General features: G+C 44.4%; 6 protein-coding genes across 11 annotated transcripts; 3 read left to right on the top strand and 3 right to left on the bottom strand.

The window, feature by feature from the left end:
• Positions 1-19: 19 nt before the first annotated feature.
• On the top strand, positions 20-2970 carry BCIN_15g05060 (hypothetical protein). Of its 2 annotated transcripts, XM_024697687.1 has the most exons (4): positions 20-2123; positions 2182-2426; positions 2501-2693; positions 2745-2970. In XM_024697687.1, the coding sequence occupies exons 1-4, from the start codon at positions 719-721 to the stop codon at positions 2873-2875; spliced, it is 1974 nt and encodes a 657-aa protein (XP_024553503.1). In that variant the 5' UTR covers positions 20-718; the 3' UTR covers positions 2876-2970. The 2 variants fall into 2 exon arrangements, with proteins under 2 accessions (XP_024553503.1, XP_001546217.2); XM_001546167.2 differs by having other exon boundaries at positions 2501-2970.
• On the top strand, positions 2874-4628 carry BCIN_15g05050 (hypothetical protein). Its single transcript, XM_024697686.1, has 4 exons — positions 2874-3056; positions 3115-3322; positions 3378-3908; positions 3973-4628. The coding sequence occupies exons 1-4, from the start codon at positions 2914-2916 to the stop codon at positions 4255-4257; spliced, it is 1167 nt and encodes a 388-aa protein (XP_024553502.1). The 5' UTR covers positions 2874-2913; the 3' UTR covers positions 4258-4628.
• A 490-nt stretch (positions 4629-5118) lies between these two features.
• On the bottom strand, positions 5119-9707 carry BCIN_15g05040 (hypothetical protein). Of its 4 annotated transcripts, XM_024697682.1 has the most exons (3): positions 9334-9707; positions 9213-9266; positions 5119-9149 (listed from the first exon to the last, which is right to left on the bottom strand). In XM_024697682.1, exons 1-3 carry the CDS (start codon positions 9509-9511, stop codon positions 5716-5718), a joined length of 3666 nt encoding a protein of 1221 aa, XP_024553500.1. In that variant the 5' UTR covers positions 9512-9707; the 3' UTR covers positions 5119-5715. The 4 variants fall into 4 exon arrangements, with proteins under 4 accessions (XP_024553500.1, XP_024553499.1, XP_024553501.1 ...); XM_024697684.1 differs by having other exon boundaries at positions 9213-9707; XM_024697683.1 differs by having other exon boundaries at positions 5119-9266.
• Positions 9708-9982: 275 nt separating this feature from the next.
• Positions 9983-12056, bottom strand: BCIN_15g05030 (hypothetical protein). Its single transcript, XM_024697681.1, has 5 exons — positions 11482-12056; positions 11287-11417; positions 10744-11214; positions 10576-10667; positions 9983-10524 (listed from the first exon to the last, which is right to left on the bottom strand). Exons 1-5 carry the CDS (start codon positions 11937-11939, stop codon positions 10432-10434), a joined length of 1245 nt encoding a protein of 414 aa, XP_024553497.1. The 5' UTR covers positions 11940-12056; the 3' UTR covers positions 9983-10431.
• A 301-nt stretch (positions 12057-12357) lies between these two features.
• Positions 12358-15329, bottom strand: BCIN_15g05020 (hypothetical protein). The gene is made up of 4 exons (XM_001546162.2): positions 15173-15329; positions 15017-15103; positions 12854-14958; positions 12358-12789 (listed from the first exon to the last, which is right to left on the bottom strand). Exons 1-4 carry the CDS (start codon positions 15192-15194, stop codon positions 12697-12699), a joined length of 2307 nt encoding a protein of 768 aa, XP_001546212.1. The 5' UTR covers positions 15195-15329; the 3' UTR covers positions 12358-12696.
• Positions 15330-15410: 81 nt separating this feature from the next.
• Positions 15411-16733, top strand: BCIN_15g05010 (hypothetical protein). Of its 2 annotated transcripts, XM_024697680.1 has the most exons (2): positions 15411-15460; positions 15514-16733. In XM_024697680.1, exon 2 carries the CDS (start codon positions 15518-15520, stop codon positions 16388-16390), a length of 873 nt encoding a protein of 290 aa, XP_024553496.1. In that variant the 5' UTR covers positions 15411-15460; positions 15514-15517; the 3' UTR covers positions 16391-16733. The 2 variants fall into 2 exon arrangements, with proteins under 2 accessions (XP_024553496.1, XP_001546211.1); XM_001546161.2 differs by lacking the exon at positions 15411-15460 and having other exon boundaries at positions 15469-16733.
• The last annotated feature ends 127 nt before the right edge of the window (positions 16734-16860 follow it).

Below are 16860 nucleotides of genomic sequence, written 5' to 3'. Positions count from 1 at the left end.
ACTTCCAAATGTCACCCCTGGTTCGTCTCGCAATGTTGCAAGATTGTTCGCCAACCCCGATTTCACCCTCGAGTCTGGAATGATATGCTTGACGGTCCTAAATCTGTGACTTCCAATGAAATAATTTCCGTGATGTCTATCCACCGGATTCGCCAGGGAGTACTTGAGGACACTGATTTTCAACTGTGTCGACATCTAAAAGAAACTCACTTGCGATAATAGACCCCATCTCTGGGACCGTTGATAAAGGTTCTAGTTTCATTGGCTACAGAATGGCCCATGTTTACAACTAAAACTTCGTTTGAGCTGTTAGAGCCATGCATCGTCGATTGTTATACCAAAAGCCTCCCGTAAGGCAAACAGCAGAAATTATGTGTGACAATCTACCATGTATTGAACAAATCAAAACAAATTCAAAAACAGCTTTGCACATTTGTCTTCACAAAGCTTGTGGTATTCAGCGCAAACTTTGTGTGCAGTTTTGTTTTGTGGCGGAGGGGGGCAAATGGTGGGTGTTGATGCACAAGCGTGGAATTGGAAGTATAAGTTGCGCTCATTTTTCCAACTGCGAATATTCAGAGACAGCATCTTCACCTGAAATCATTTAGTCTGAGGAATTCTGGGGTATTATCTGTCTGAATCAGGCCACTTTATCAATTTCCCTCCCATTCTTTACTATTAACACTTAGTTCCATAGGTTAAGATCCCGTCCTTTGATATGGCTAAACTATTCGACTGCTCAAAATGCTGCAAGAAGAAAGCACATAACTACACGGTGTTGGTATGCAATCAGCCTTACCCATTGTACAATCAACAGATGTGCGACAACTGCTTCGAATTTACCAAGCCTCCACACGAAAGTTATGATTGCAACGAAAGCCCTGGAAAAAGTTGTAAATCATGCGGCCATGCTGTGTGTCTAAAGAACAAATGCTCTGAGCTGGGCGGCAAGAAGATTTCTGAGATTGGGCAAGATACTGTAGATAGATTTACCCCCAAAGCGCGAGATGCATGGATAAAAAAATATGGACCCCAGTCCAGTGCAGCATTCAGTGCAGCTTCTCAAGCTTCAGCTAATACCCCTGGACCATCACAATCTCTAGCCGAACCTGTTGCCGATAATAGAACGACAGAAGAGAAGCTTCAAGGCTTGTATGATGAAGAGTCTCGGAAAATCCCTCAAGCAGCAAGCCAAGCTTGGAATCCATTCACTACTATTAACGCGAACTTTTACAAGGTCGGCCTGAACAGCAAAGCGGAGATCTTCAAGTATTCGATTTGCCTTGGAAAGATTATTCCTCGCGGAAAGTCCGAAGGGTTTGTACCTACACGACCAGAGACCAAGCGCTACCTAACCACGCGGCTTCTCGAGGAAAACAAACACCTATTCGAATCAATCAGCTGGGCTAGCGACTATGACTCCTTTATTGTCTCTAATAAGCCACTCAGAGAGCATGATTTGAGCAAGGTCGGACACTCGATTTCAACACCACACACACGTAGCGGACCCAATGGCAAACCAATGAATATGGACTCTTCGTTGACATACCTCGGATTAGTTAATGTCAAGGCATTGATGGATCATGTCAAGTCTATGAATGCACCCCTCGATCACCCCGAAGATGAATTAAAGTTTCTGAATATTATTTCTTGGAAGAAGGTTAATTCCCCTCAATATGAAGGAGGTCGCGTGGGCAAGAAATTTTATCCACATAGCTTTGTGGCTGATGACGAAGAATGGATGTCTAAACAACGGGTCAAGCGAGCCGAGCAGGGGGACATTCTTCTAATCTTCAAAGACGACGACGAGGCGCCTTTATATCAGATACATCGTGGCTTCTTCAGCTCAATGAGGCCCGGGAAGGGCTCAATTTTTCTCAACGTTAATGTGACAACATCTGCATTCTTTTCTCCGATAAATCTCGCCAAATGGATAGAATCAAAACCGATTGCTTGGGGAGATTCTGAAAGACTTCTGAAGGGGGTTCGTGTTGTTTTCGACATTCATGCAAAGAACAGGCAAAAGGTCTTCAACATCAAGAGCATTGCGCCGCGTAATGTGTCCGAGACAAAGTTTTCGAAAGATGGTAAAGAAATTTCAGTTCATGCTTACATGAATGATAGTAAGTTCTATCACTTGATTATTATTCACGGGGTCTCAAGTTGTTGACAATTACCTAGCATACCCTAAGAACGTGTTCAACAAAAATGCCCGGTGCATCAACGTAGGAAGCAATGCAGAGCCAACTTGGTTTCCAGCAGATCATCTGAGAATTGTCGAATGGCAAATTGTCAAGAAGAATCTGCCAGAGCCTTATGTTGCTGCTATGATCGATGCCACCAAGAGACCTCAGCAGAGTAAATTTGCGATAAAAGAGACGGCATTGGGAGAACTGGATTTCCTTGAGGAGGACCCTTTCTACAAGGTGAGGAAGATATCACAAATATTAGAAACTCATGAATTTATTGTCTATCCACTAACCCCTTTCACTAACATTAGGCATTTGGAATTACACCAGTCACAAATTTGGTTGAGATCAAAGCGGGAACCCTCGAAGCTCCGGCATTGTTACTTGGTGGTGGGACTGATAGAGTTCTAGCTCACCACGGTTCCTGGGAATTGAAATCCAAGAAATGCCGGAAGCCGGGTATCGAAAACCCGACTCTTTACGTTCTGTGGTTGAGAAATGCTGGTAAACCAGAGCATGCGCAGAATGAAATGCAAGACGCCACTAACACTTTAGTTGTCTCTCTAGAGGCGTTTGGACTTAATCAGATTAAGGGACGCGTCTTTTGTCAAGCGATAGTCCCTGAAGAAAATCTAGACCCCGAAGATTACCGTCAAACTTGTGCTAGAACTTTCGAAATGCCCTGAGACCCGTCTTTAAAGGCGCGAGAACGGTGCCCCTGGTTATGGTTGTGCTTCCAGTACGAAGCCGCAAGCTCTACCCAGAAATAAAAAGATGGGCAGATTGTGTTATTGGCATCCCGACTGTTTGTGTGCTAGAAAAAACGCTTTCAAAAGGAGGGGATCGTGCTAGATGTGGTAATATTAGGTGTGGCAAAACATCCCACCATTACCAGCATGAAGATCTACTAACAATGATCGAATAGCTTGAAGTTCAATCTCAAATTGGGAGGCGTCAATCAAGAAGTGAGCGAGGGGTGTGGCATCAAAGCCCGGACTATGGTTGTTGGAGCAGATGTCACACATCCTGGCGACGAGGAAGTATGTCCTTCCATAGCTGCGGTAGTGGCCACCGATGATAATAGCCAATTCAAATATCTCGGTTCTGCACGACTCCAGGAAGGGAAACAAGAGGTACGTGTATTCATTTATTTTATGTCTTCTGTCTTACTAAGTTGTCATCCTGAAGTACATTTCTGACCTTCGAGGCATGATGAGAGAAAGACTTCTTGTCTGGGCAAGACGTGTCCTCGAAGGTCCACCGGGGCTTGGTGGCGTGTACCCAAAGATTCTTCCCGACCATATTCTTTTCTACCGAGATGGAGTGAGCGAGAGTCAGTTTGGCATGGTTAGACATCACGAAACCCAACAAATTTTCGACGGATGTTCCGATGCATACACGGAAATGAAACGTCATCTCGAGAAAAATCGACTTAAGACCCTTCTTAAAGTTCCTGGCGGTGAGAAATGGAAACCGAAACTCACCCTTATCGTTGCAATCAAGCGACATCATACTAGATTTTACCCCCTGACTTTAGTAGACGGCGACCCAAATTTGAATGCTGGAACTATCATCGATTCGATAGTAGTGACACCCAATCACTTTAGTTTCTACTTGCAGAGTCATTGTAGTCCACTAGGCACGGCGAGAAGTACTCAGTATGTTGTGATTTATGATGATCTTGATTACAAGTCAACTCCACAGAGTATCATGAACATTGTGAGTTTCCTATTGATTCCGAGATCCATGGAAGTAGACACACTAACTGATTTATTTTACCCAGACAAATAAGCTTTGTTACACTGGCGCCCGCGCCTCCAAAGCCCTCTCTGTCTGTACACCAGCTCGCTATGCAGACCTCCTGTGCGATCGCGTGAGATGTTATTTGAAGCCCGTATTAGAGGGCTACCTGGATAAGAGCAGCACGAATGACATGGATGGAACACAAAGAGCAGCTATTTATGGAGAGAACACGCTTGTTTGGAAGCCAAATACTTCAGATAAGTTGGAAAGTGGGTGGAAAAATCCTTGGCATCCATCTCTCAGCGATGTTATGTTTTACCTCTGACGTGGAAGGCTTTCCACAACACAGAATCGGGCATGAAAGTGGCGTTTGGGTCTAGAACATGGCGTTTATGCTTAATTTTCGTTCAGGTGCCGCGAAATTTTGTCTAGTTCTTTAGGAATAAAAATAGAGTGAGTATGATTTCTTCTTTTCGTGGTGGAGATACATGAAGAAGTAAACAGACGTTCCATTGGCTCAGCAAACATTCGCCACGAAGCTCTCTAGAAAATTAAGCGAGCGAGGATTTCCCCTCGCATACCCCGAGAAACGCTAATTCCCCGTAACTCGATACATCACATTTTCCCATGCCAGGAATGCAGAAAAGCAAAATCTCAGCCTTAAATCCAAGCTCAGCCTCAAGTATTCGAACTTAAAAGTCACCCTCGGTAGCTTGACATCCTCATCAAACCCGACAGACAGCAACATTCACGATGCCATTTCTCAACACTAACGCAGTGTTTTTACTCTCCCTCATCTTTCAGTATTTGATTTTCCTTGCTTTCATAACCACATGCGCAATAGCCGTCACTGGATCCGATCAAAAATGGTTCGTAATCCAGCGACCCGCGAACCCGCGCACCCACAAACTCCAAGCTCCAACTTCTGAAAACCCAAAATAACATTTCTCTTCAGGTCTATTGTGATATCTCTATGTATTCTGTGTTTCTCGTACCTAGTACCGACCATGCAACAAATCATGAAAGTCTTCCACTATCAGCGCGGAAACTACCAATTCCTTCCCAGGGAGAAGCAAATAGCCGCCCAGAGCACCATTCTACAGGAAATGATCTGGAGGGAACTTCCGAAATGGCTCACTGCTGGATGCATTTTATACTTGTTGTGCAAGGTTGATGCGAAGAGACTTGACCAACTGACTATGCGCTATTATATTGCAATGTGTGTGGAAATAGGGATCCTTGTGTGCGGATGTTTGTCTGATATTGTGGGGCTGTGGATGCTTCACCCAGAGGGGATTGAGATATTTGGGAGAGTGTATAGTGGTGGTGTAAGAGAGATATCTGTGTCATTGTCACAATCATCGTTGCCATATCCATCTTCGGTCAATCTGCAACCAAAACCCTCTTCCTCGCTGGAAGATTCTCGAATGCTGTCTCTATCTCTGTCTTCATCGTCATCATCATCATCATCATCATCATCATCATCATCATCATCATCATCATCATCATCATCATCGATATTGCCAAGTTCTTCTACCGTGGTCAATCAAAGTTCATCAAATGCAGACTTCAGGGTCGGAAATAAGGATTTGGAGAAATAGGAAAAAGCGAAATATTGCATGAACGACAGAATTGATAAATAGCGATCAGTTTTTTAGAGGATATATGTAGGAGTCTAATTTACACCGAGGACGGTTATTGGAAAACTTTCGATTCACTCAAGAAAAATGTAATGATTAAAGCCAAAATCTGACAGTCATCAATTGAAAAAACAGAATATGACTTAACTTCTAGCTGCTGCCATCTTACATACTTTCTTGTGTTCTTTCCAGTCTTCCTTCTGACATGCTGGGCCAAAATATCTCACTCCTCTACACCTCGCGCACTGCTTGTGCACCGTATATCCCTGAGGAATATTACCACATCTTTTACACCCTCTGGGGTCAACTACATCCATCTGATCAACTAACGCCCGTGCTAATTCATCCATGCGAAAATTTGGCGAGGTCGACATTGAAAGCATTCCTTTCTCATATTTATCATGCTCTTCCTGTGAATAATGAGCTTCAACATAATCCACCGTCGATAGCGGCATAAGAGCAATTCTCGTCGCATGTCTACTAAGCTTTTTCCATCCTTCAACACGCGGAAAGCCTTCTGAATCTTTTCCTTCCCCGCATGTGCAGATTGGCAACTGATTTGATTCGGTATACACGGATACTGAGCCATATTGACGGTATTTGCAGCCTGTACCGTGGTCCCAGCCCTTTCGACATGCTTCTACGGTTGCAGGAAGCATTCGTCTCATTAGTTGCTCATCTACTTCTCTCATACTGTAAGAAATTGGCTGAGTGGCTTTATGAGCTAGTAGTTTCTCGATTACAGGGGTGATTGAGGAGGATTCGGCAGTGAGCGGAAGCAAATATGCATCCAGAACAACCGAGCTCTGATCAATATTATGTCGTAAAGCGGAGACAAAGATTATCATTGAGATATTGCGCGGGGCACCAGTTTTAAGCAAGAACGTCTGCTTTCGACCCAGAGAAGATGGCTGAACAAAGGAAACCGCAATGTTGTGGATGTAGCTTTTGATCGAGAATAGAGCAGGAACATCTCCTTTGAGCACAATATCAGATCTGCGCCAGTACGAGCGTTCTCGTGTACAGAACATGCTATGCATGAGATTCGAAACCCATTCTCCAGTTTCGCGGCCAGTTACAGATATGATTGGCTGCTGATTTATGTTTACTTTGGGAAGCGTGAGGGGGTAAGCGTCTGAGCCATCCAGCACAACTGGAAATGGATTCAATGTGTAACCCGTATTATCTAAAGCTAAACTAGGCTTCGCAACCAATGTTTTAACCTTGTTCGAATTATCGACTTTGGCTTCTTGGAGCAAAATCGGATATGGGAATTGGATCTGGCCGATTTCGAAGTCGTTGAATCTCTCGGAAATGGTGCAAGGAGATATTTGGCGGGCTCTGACGGCATTTTCAGTTTCCAAATGCTCAAAACTCTTTTGAATCTCTGTGGTCTCAACTGAAACGCCGTCTTTTAATCGGAAAAAGCAAGGCCTTTTAGAAGCAGAAGGCGCGCGTAGGATGATTTTATGATCTGTTGCATAGGATTGCAATCTGACACCTGGTGGCGCTTGTAGAATCAAAACGTTATCCTCATCAAGGCTATAACTACATATAGCCCTGCCGTACATATAATTCGCACTCAATCCGTTGCCTAAACATGTTAACTCTATTCGTGTGGATTTTCTGAAATCTATCATCAATACCAAGGAGGGTACAGCACATGTCACAATTAAGTTTGACGAACCCTTCAATCCCTGTTGATCTTCAATGGCATTGTAAGCATCACTATCATCAGTTCGTTGAACCAGACTACCAAAAAAACATTGAAGAGACATGAAAAGGGCCTCGGTCTTATTTTTCGTATGCCGAATTTTGATTTGTAGCCCAACCGTGGCATATTCGTTATCGATCTTCAATGCTTCAAAGACCTCGCGTGGAACACTCAGAGAAATCCAAACCAGACGAGGAAATTCATTGTGATCAAGTAGATTGATATTAGCTTCTTGATTTCGTAAACTCAGCGGTCCATATTTGAAGTCTTTCTGGTTTGCGAGCGTGATTTGATAAGGTATTTCCAGTAAAGAGGGCCGAGAACAAATACCTAGTTGGTAAAAGTGTAAAGATAACTCAAGAAGTTGGAGGCCACCGACACGTAAACTATCCTCCTCTTCGATATGTCTAAGAAGACAGTCCCCAAAAGTTGACAGCTGATCATCCTTGATACAACCTTTCGCTAGGCAAACAAGAGCGGAAAAACTTAGGCGATTATATCTTAGACGATGTATTTCTTTTCCAGTGGTTGGAGACATGGACTCAATTTCAAACATCCTCAGGTAGAGCTTGAAGAAGAAAAGGGCAAGCTCATTAGGTTCAAAGATCAATTCTCTACCGACTGGATCATCTAAATTTGGATATCTCCACTCAACTCGCATATGATAACTCTCATTGTTATTCCGATGGACTGAAAATTGTCGTTGAGCATCCAATCCAACAGCATATGCGGTAAACCCAAATAAGTGACCGGATGGTGCCAGCCCCAGAAGTAGCGAGATGGTTGTGACATCGCAACACAGGATATGAGATAGTATGTCAACTGGATCTTTGGTATACAGAGACAACGTCTCAGTAAACATGACTGAGGTCGCCTTGCGAGATAGTAATGGCGATATAGCAGGCAGCAGATTCAGAATACCGAGAGGATCAGCCAGATTGTTGGTGTCGATGACGTCAAATGTATGAATGCCGGTTGTCGCACCAGGATTGTCAAAAGCCAATGGAGTTGAACGCCATGCCGCGGTAAATAAACTGAGTAGTTTTGTCTCTGGGGATTCATCACCTCCTAAGCTCTGTAGCGCATAAGAGAATCTCAAAGCATCGCCGCAAAAGAGTCGTATGGTTATTACCTTCTCACGAACCCTTTCCCCAAAACTCTTGCACCACTCCTGAAATTGAGACTTAGCTAATTTCACAACGGCTTCTGCCAATTTCTCCTGAGAGGAATTCAAATCATCGAAGGCGCTCGCGAGGCGAAAGCCCAAAAGAGGATCCGAGCTCGAAGAGATCGCAAATTCGTTTCCTGCAGAGGTAAGTGCCATCAGCGGATTTACAAGCTGACCATCTTGTTTCAAAGCTTCCACATCATGCGAATTCCCCGCGATCACACCGTGGTCCCAAAACCCATCGAAGGCTTGGACAACGGTTTGAATGGCACTTTCCCAATTCCCACCTGCTGAACGAAGAGCAGATGCATACTGTTTCCGGCCACATAAACCCTGAATCCCGATATCTCCATTTGTAACATATTGCTCTCTCATGGTTGAATTGACCTCTGATTTAAACTTTGTTTCGAAGTGATCTCTTTCCCTGGAATCCGATTTCCAATTCGCGACCTTGAGATAGTGAGACCACATTTCTCGAACTTGGGCCAGTGTGTCTTGGTTCATGAAACAAATTGATGCACCGTAGCTTGAAGATGACCATATTTCCAAGTTCGTTGATTGTTGAAGAAGTTTGCAAATCTGCTTCTGCAGCACGGCATTGTCGGTGCTGGTTATGTAGAAATGGTAAAATATGTCCCATATTGATGTAGAAGATTCATTGTCGATGATTAGAGAAAAGAGAAGGATATTGCGTGCTATATCAAAAGTTTATCAATGCTTGAATCTGGAAGGAAAAAGGATGGCGGGGGCTGTCTTACCAAGAATTGCACTTTCTGAATCGCAGCACAAAAACTCCCATTTTGTCGGTTCATCTGCAGAATAGAGCATTAGTATCTGCGTCTGTTCTGAAATAAATCCTGAGATGATATGATGCCTTACCTTTATTGCACCACAAGGTAAACAGCAAGTTTCTGGGGTCGCCACAACCCAACAACAATACTCTCACCGCATCATCATTTTCGCAAGCAGGACGCCGAGACTGTAACAAATTGATGGCTGGCGTATTTCCAAACGGATAGAAAAAGGGTGTTACATTGAATCTAGTCAGTCCTAACATCTTGAGAAGTTGCTGGATTGTGGAAGACGAGCAACGGAGGGAGAGGCAATATCTTGTAAAGTCCAGAGGAGGTCAGTTTTAACTTAACCAGTCGAATTGCCGACTGCATCTATTTTTCTCAGTCAGAGAAATTCCCATGAAGAAAGCTTGTGGCTATGGGAACAAATAAAATCAATTTATACGACTTTGAATTCCCGCAAAATGAATGGTACAAAGAGGTGTTTTCATAAAGATGTATTCTAGTGAGTTGAGACGAGCCTTCAATAAGGCACACAAAGATAAATCAAGAAAGTGAATTCCCTTGAATCTATCAGATAGATTTTCTTCAATGGGACAATCTGTGACGTTCAATGCATATAGAACAGTCGTGGAAATCTGGACAAGCTCGCAAACAACGGAAGTCCTCACCCACATATGGAAACAACACCTAGTAGGTATCAAACATGGCCTTTCAAATGCCAGTTTGTTTCCTGCCACAAGTATAACGATGATAGTTTCATTGTTGAAGTTCAGCATCTTTTTTGACCATCCAAGCCAGGCTGATTCTGTCAGAGGAGATATAACTTCCACATATTTCCAAACACTCCATGTTCATTGAATCTTGCGCGATCTTCTTGGCTTGTAAGTCTGAGCAGTCTCAATACTCTATTCAAAGGCAAAACCGTTCTGAGAACGAGAAAGATCAGATATTGAAGCTTTCAGAATTATCCAGACAATGCAAGATCACTGGATAGCAATTTTGGAATTTGTCGGTGCAGTTTTGCGGTCAAACCCAGGTGCACCACATTCGAAGGGCAAGTCTAGTCAGATGTGTATCCAGTTGGATCACTGAGCTATAGATAGATCTACACAGCTATTTGAGGGTACATTGTCACCTAGTAGTCAAGTGGCGTTCGGGAGAGTAAGACCGGTCTAGACGATCAGTTCGCTGTAATCGTTCCATTCACACAAGTGACCCCCATGCCATCCACACCTTCCAACCCCGTACATACTTCTCCCGCCGCAGTCCCATTCTAAAGTTCCATTAGTGACAAAGAATATCCGCAAATTTGTAGTTGACTTACTGCAGTAGTCAAATCAATGCCCTCGAAGTGAAAGTCCTCGCAATGAGCACTATCATGACAAAGTAGATACAACCCATTCTTTGGCGATTCACCTATACACCATTAACCTACAAAATTTCCATGCACCGAAGTTTGACTTCTCAAGAAGACCAAAGCGGGAAGACTCACTAGTAGTAGCATACCAACATGGATCGCTCACACAACTCGCGTCCCCAACCACTGCCGCTACACTTCCATTAATTCCCTCCCATGCAAACCCCTTTGCATAAGCCGCAATGCTAGTGTTCGTCCCGCTCGGAATCCCCTTCTCCTGATCATAATAATCCTCAATAAAATGGATTGGGTAGCTAACATTCTTCACCTCGATATTTCTCCACGTCACATTACTCACATCACATGTCTTACCTATCGCCCCCTTGAATCTTGCTGCCATCAAACTATCATAGATATACGCATTTTCAAACGTATAATTACCGCCGGTGCCCGAAGCGCAAGAGACAGAGAGACCGTGTGTTCCGGAGGCGATGATGTTGCGCATTGTGACGTTTGTAGCGGGAGGCGAGACGTTTATCACATCATCACCATTGTGAATTTCGAACCCGTCGATTAGGACGTTGGATGCAGAGAGGTCAATCCCGTCTGTTCGTTTATTTAATATTTCACACTCTGACAAATCATTCTCAAATGAATGTGGATAGAGGAGATACATACCGGTGTTAAAAGGAAACCCATCATTACTCCTAGCATCAATGAAGACATTTCTCATCTCGACATTGCTCCCCCCTATCGAAAACACCCACGCCACAGGATTGAGAATTTTAAGATTGCGAATCACAAGATCGCTTCCAAAAGCATCAGCAAAAGCCTGTCGATAAAATGAAGAGGAAAAGAATATCTCAAACATACGTAACCGTAAACCCAAACCAATGCGGCCGTCCTCCCTGCACCGAATCCCACGGACTACTCCACCAATTCTCTCCATGCGCCAAAAACCAGCCACCCCCTTCCTCCTCACTTCCCTCAAAAGTAACATTTGTCCCCTTAAGCGTAATCCATCTCCCCGGATAAATACGTGTATTGTTAACCACCAGCTGCACCGCCGTCACATTCTCACTCAAACTGATATTGCCCTCGAACGAAAACTTTACACTCGTAAGGTTTGTGAAACTGAGGGGCGTGAGTAGATTGTATGTGACGTTTGGTTGGAAAAGAATCGTAGAGTTCGGACCACAAAGATTCACAGCTGCGGTGATGGCTGGTGCGTCGTCGATTAAGGGGGAGGAGTTATAGGGCATGGAACATAATTTTGCCGAAGAGAGGGAGAAGGAGAGAAGCGATACGATGAGAGAGTCGTGTAACTTCATGTTTGACAAGATATTGGACACACAACTCTTGACTTGTAATACGAATGTCGAATTCAATGGATTACAAGCCGCAATGCGAATATATCGCGACTTTTGAATGGCGTATTGAATCAACCCATGGGGTAAACGTATGCGGGGCATTCGGGGGATTTACAGATTCGCTAACCCTGGTAATTTTGATCAAATGTTCATGTCGTGCCCATGAATCCAGCCTTCAGCTAAAAATTCGTTTTGAAATCCCGCATTGCTCCACTCTGACATGCAATTTCATTTGTAAGAGAGAGTAGCGAATCAAGGGAATAAAGTTTGGAAGGTCACTGATAGCTAGCCTGCATGATCGTGCATATTAATCCACAAATCGGATAAATGCCCTTGGGTGGATCGACGATGTAAACATTAATTCGAAATCGGGCTGTGATGCGCGATCATCTCTTCCAGGAGCTCAATTTCTGGCAATATTGCTATGCAAGTCCTCGCCACAATATGAATTGAAAGTCGAGAAATGTCAAATACTTGTGCACCCAATGATATTTATTATAGTTTTCTAATGTACACGCTGTTTGGCAGTGTATTGCAGTGAAGATTATTGTCTGATATTCTTATAATTTCGTCTCGGCAATTACTTGCGATCAACAACAAGCCCCTTTTCTTCCCCAAATACAATCTTCATTTTCCTGTGATAGATCGGGTAAACGCCGTATCATGCTTTTCAAGTTTTGCTTCTGGAAACTTTTGGATTTGATATGGCGACTGAGATTTAAGCAGAAAGACCCCTCTTCTCACTCTCCGAGAAGAAAATGACCATTCTCCATAACTTCTTCACTAGAACTTCTGCTTCCTCATCCAATGCCTGTAAAAATGTTAGTAAATGAGCAAGAAAAATAGACAAAATAAAGCAAAAGAGAATTACTTACCCCCTCCAACTGCTCCACCAATTCTTGTGGCTTGCCCCTGGTCCTAACATGCTCCTCAACAACCTCCACAAGTAATTGTTCCTGTACTCCCAGATATTCTACGATCTTCTTTTCAACGAACGGTCTCAACTTCTCCACGATCACAGAGTCATCCACAAAGTCCCACTTAACATCCCATGCCCAAAGTCCATCTTTCTCTGTAGGTATCTCTTGTGCAAGTTGTCGAACCGCCTGATCACGTTCTTCGTCAGAAAGACCAGCTGTTGCTGTCGAAGGGTCGAATTTGATTGGGATAAGTGTGCGTTTCGATGCATTGTCGGCTTCTTCCTCATCTTCAAGTAGACCTTCAACTTCAGCAACAGTGCGGCGAGGTGGAGCTGCCTTTTGAGCTTTTTGAGCTGCAGCTCCAAGGGACAATTTGAAGGGCTGTTGAGCCATGCGAGAAGATCTCGTTTCGAGTTCTTCAGCTTGACGGTCGAGGAATGAGTCTGCCAACCCTCTAGCTTGTTCTTTATCTGATGTCTCGCGGCGTCTCTCGTGTTGTTCCGCAATTCTGTCTCTCTCATCGGCAGCAGCTTCACGTTGAACGTAGATTGCACGATTGCGAACCCAGAGACTTCGGTCAACATAATATGGATCGGTTTTGCGAGCAGCCTCAGCATCATCGTCCCATTCCTTCAGTCTTGCAGCCATCTTCTGTTTCAGATCATCCGCATTCGCAACATCCTCGTCTTCACGTTCCTTTTCTCGTTGAACGGCTGCCGTGCGAGACTTTTCACGATTAAGCCAGCGCCTTTCTTGGTCGAGATATTGCTTCTCAAGCTCTGCCTCTTTTTTAGACTTTCTTCGTCGCTCGAGTTCCTCATCGCTAGCATCACTGTCCTCATCTTCGCGGTTATAATAATTGTCCCCGCCGGATCCACCATTGATACCACTGCCATTAACGAATTTAACACCAGCTTGATAGTCTCGTGGTATCTGTTGGCCTTGAAATTTAGGACCCGAGGGTGCATTAGGTACACCTCTAGGGCCAAGAGGAATATTGTTTGAACCTGCAGAAGGCCCACTGGGAATTTGTGGGCTGGGGGAAGCAAGGCGTGAAGGTCGGGGTGCCCCGTTTCTCTGCCTTTCTAATGCCTCCATTTCCTCCTCGCGCTTAAGACGCTCAAGATCTCGTCTGTTACTTCTATCCCTAAAAGCAGCAATTTCTTGTGCAACCGTTTCTCTCATTTCAGCTGGAATATCCGAAAGTTCGTCGTCTACTGCCAAGGGGATGTTAACAACTTCAACGTTGTCACCCCCATTAGCATCCTGCATAGCAATATCCTCTGAAGTCTCTTCAGCCTTAACGAACATAGGTGGATGAAACAACTCGTAAAGTACCGCCTTCAACCCTATTCTAGCCGCGTCGAGACGTGTTTGGTCACCTGTAGCATCATCGGCTCTTGAAGCCTGATGATTCTCCAAATAGTTCAAAGAATTATCATCCACAAAAACCAGTAATTTGCTTTTCTCCACTTCATCTTCCCCATCTTTCTTGGTACCATCAAAAGGCGGTTGTTTCTTTGTTGGAATTTCAATATCCTTCAAAATTTCCACAGCCGTAGCTAAACTCTCCGCATCATCATACTGCGCAAATCCGAAACTACACTCCTTCCCAGCTCCATCGATAGCTCTATCCCATCTGCGTAGTCTACCTGCCGAGCCCAGAATCCGCTCGATTCCCTCATCACCACCAGCCCCTTCCGTAATACCGCCCACAAATATAGTTCTTACGATCTCTTCCTTCGTAGGCGGCACTAGAGACATGATATTTTCTCTCATTGATGCCATTCTCTGTGCATTTTGGGTATACGCGGTAGCTCTGTCCGACCCTCCTCCAGACATAGAGTCTATCCCCGAACCATTGGCTGAAATTGGTGCATTAGATTTCGCAGGACCGGTACCCAATCTAATGACGGGCGCGCTGAAGTTGATATTCGGCATGTTGGTCGGAGGTTGAAAACTAGCTGGAATTCCACCAGGTCGCGAAGGCTGTGGATTGTTGACTTGTTGTAAACCGGGGGGAGGAGCTGTTCCTGGCGCAGACATGCCCGGTGGAGGTCCTATTCATCGTTATATTAGCTGAACAAATCGATACTCTATTCATCGTGTGTTTCTTACCCATTCCTGGAGGTGGTCCCATGCCCGGCGCGGACCCATTTTGACCTGGGAATCCGCCAAATCCTGGAGGTCTACCGTAAGGCGACGCTGGACGGATGAACATTCATTAGCAAATGATGAAAGACAAGGGAGATTCAAAGCCGCTGGCTATCTTACCACCATAGGGATTATACGACATAGTTATCAAAGCCTCGAGAGCGGAATGCAGCAATTGTAGTATCTAAAGGTTTGTAACTGAAGTTGATAAAGAAAAAGAGGAATTGAAGCTGGCGCAATCAATGTTTCTTTTGCAGTACAATGTAATATTTACTTCAAAGCTCAATCCCGAGGATCCAAAATTCGTAACGCACAGACAATATAAATTTCTTAGCGCGTCACCCCAAAAAAGTTCATCGGCCCCGGTATCAACGACATCTCTATTGACGACCTCTCAATTTGATCATTGTAAGTTTGATTCTTCTCGCAGATCCTCAGTTACTTGTCTAACACTTATATAGTATCATGGAGTTAAGACGTATTGGATCGGCCGCATTTCGGTCGAGCACAAGAGATTCACCACTCGCCCAACTATTACAGTCTCATAGACAGAATGTAATAAGGACCCCCATAGCTCATCGGGCACTTTCTACAACTTCACGAACATGCGCACCAAACTCAGAGCCCACTACCCGAGCACCTTTTACTCCAGAAAGATCCACATCTTCGCCTTCACCTTCAACCCGAGAAGCTTCAAATGGCTCTCCCGCATCCCCGCCCACTCCAAAAGAAGATACCCTCGAATCGCTCGGCACGCAATCTATCAGCCAGACCCTTAGTTGGATTAAACCTGAACACCGTACCGCCCCTTCGCACTTCAAGTCTTCCTCTGCACAATTAGCGAACCGAAACACCCCTCCTCGAACCTATCAATCGCCCGAACTGAAATCCTCCAGTCTTCTCAGCCGATTGAGCAATCCCACGATTTCTAATCCCTCCAGCAATTTGACACGCTCCCCGGGGATGTCTACACAATTTGCAGGAATGCAAGTTCCTAATAAGAAGACTGGAGTGACAGGAAGTCATGAGGATTTCATGCATGAAGTTGCCTCAATGGTAAACCCAATCCAACCTCCACGAACTGAAATGCGTCTCTCGCCCCGAACTGGTCGAACGGTGGATATTAAATCTAACATAGATTTATCACGGGGAATCCGAATGCTGGAGGCTTCGTGTGCATTGAATAAAGTACGTCATGATCAAACACATCAGAGGTTTCACGAAAGAGGTGGTATGAAGAGGAAGAGACTTCGTCGACAAAGATGGAGAAACAACTTTATGGAGGGATTTAAGGGCATTGTGGGCAGAGTGAAGCAGTTGAAGAATCAGGGGTGGTAAAAACTTTCATGAATGGGGATGCGAGGGTGGAGATATGACCTACTCGCACATACTTTGCAATCAGAAGTCATGAGAAGTACTTTTATATTGCAGAGAGTCTAGGAAATGCGATAGACTTCATCATTATGTATATTACTGTAGAGAAGTAACCAAAACCCGTGGAAAGTCTAGATATGACGCTCGAATAAGTACAAAATTTTCAAAATACACAGATAGAATAGACTAAGCACCTACCAATCTGACTTACAGCTTCAATATCAGCCAAATTCGTTTAAATAAAAGGTAATCTGAATATGAGATCTGTAGGACAGAATGCTTTTTCCGACTGTGTGAAGAAGCTACACACACATGTTCTCACTGGACTCTATGCCACGCGCTCGTCAAACCCCACTAAACGTAGCACGAATGTCTCCCGTGCTCCCCTATTTCGTTTAACCAAATGGCTTCGAGCCCATCGGCAGATCACGAGC

Source organism: Botrytis cinerea, chromosome 15, assembly GCF_000143535.2.
Source record: "Botrytis cinerea B05.10 chromosome 15, complete sequence".
Lineage (NCBI taxonomy): Eukaryota > Fungi > Ascomycota > Leotiomycetes > Helotiales > Sclerotiniaceae > Botrytis > Botrytis cinerea.
This window is presented reverse-complemented; position numbering and strand designations above follow the sequence as displayed.

Bases quoted from the DNA above. Each gene is read 5' to 3' on its own strand.
- BCIN_15g05030 (XM_024697681.1), bottom strand. From the start codon at position 11,939: ATGAAGTTACACGACTCTCTCATCGTATCGCTTCTCTCCTTCTCCCTC. The intron at 11,418-11,481 runs GTATGTTTGAGA...TGCTTTTGGAAG, and splicing joins TGGTTTGGGTTTACGGTTAC to CGATCTTGTGATTCGCAATC. The intron at 10,668-10,743 runs GTGAGTCTTCCC...AATGGTGTATAG, and splicing joins ATGTTGGTATGCTACTACTA to GTGAATCGCCAAAGAATGGG.
- BCIN_15g05050 (XM_024697686.1), top strand. From the start codon at position 2,914: ATGGTTGTGCTTCCAGTACGAAGCCGCAAGCTCTACCCAGAAATAAAA. The intron at 3,323-3,377 runs GTACGTGTATTC...GTCATCCTGAAG, and splicing joins TCCAGGAAGGGAAACAAGAG to TACATTTCTGACCTTCGAGG. The intron at 3,909-3,972 runs GTGAGTTTCCTA...TATTTTACCCAG, and splicing joins CACAGAGTATCATGAACATT to ACAAATAAGCTTTGTTACAC.
- BCIN_15g05040 (XM_024697682.1), bottom strand. From the start codon at position 9,511: ATGTTAGGACTGACTAGATTCAATGTAACACCCTTTTTCTATCCGTTT. The intron at 9,267-9,333 runs GTAAGGCATCAT...TCTATTCTGCAG, and splicing joins TACCTTGTGGTGCAATAAAG to ATGAACCGACAAAATGGGAG. The intron at 9,150-9,212 runs GTAAGACAGCCC...CTTTTGATATAG, and splicing joins TTCAGAAAGTGCAATTCTTG to CACGCAATATCCTTCTCTTT.
- BCIN_15g05060 (XM_001546167.2), top strand. From the start codon at position 719: ATGGCTAAACTATTCGACTGCTCAAAATGCTGCAAGAAGAAAGCACAT. The intron at 2,124-2,181 runs GTAAGTTCTATC...ACAATTACCTAG, and splicing joins TCATGCTTACATGAATGATA to CATACCCTAAGAACGTGTTC. The intron at 2,427-2,500 runs GTGAGGAAGATA...CACTAACATTAG, and splicing joins AGGAGGACCCTTTCTACAAG to GCATTTGGAATTACACCAGT.
- BCIN_15g05010 (XM_024697680.1), top strand. From the start codon at position 15,518: ATGGAGTTAAGACGTATTGGATCGGCCGCATTTCGGTCGAGCACAAGA.
- BCIN_15g05020 (XM_001546162.2), bottom strand. From the start codon at position 15,194: ATGTCGTATAATCCCTATGGTG. The intron at 15,104-15,172 runs GTAAGATAGCCA...TCATCCGTCCAG, and splicing joins GTCGTATAATCCCTATGGTG to CGTCGCCTTACGGTAGACCT. The intron at 14,959-15,016 runs GTAAGAAACACA...AACGATGAATAG, and splicing joins GGGACCACCTCCAGGAATGG to GACCTCCACCGGGCATGTCT.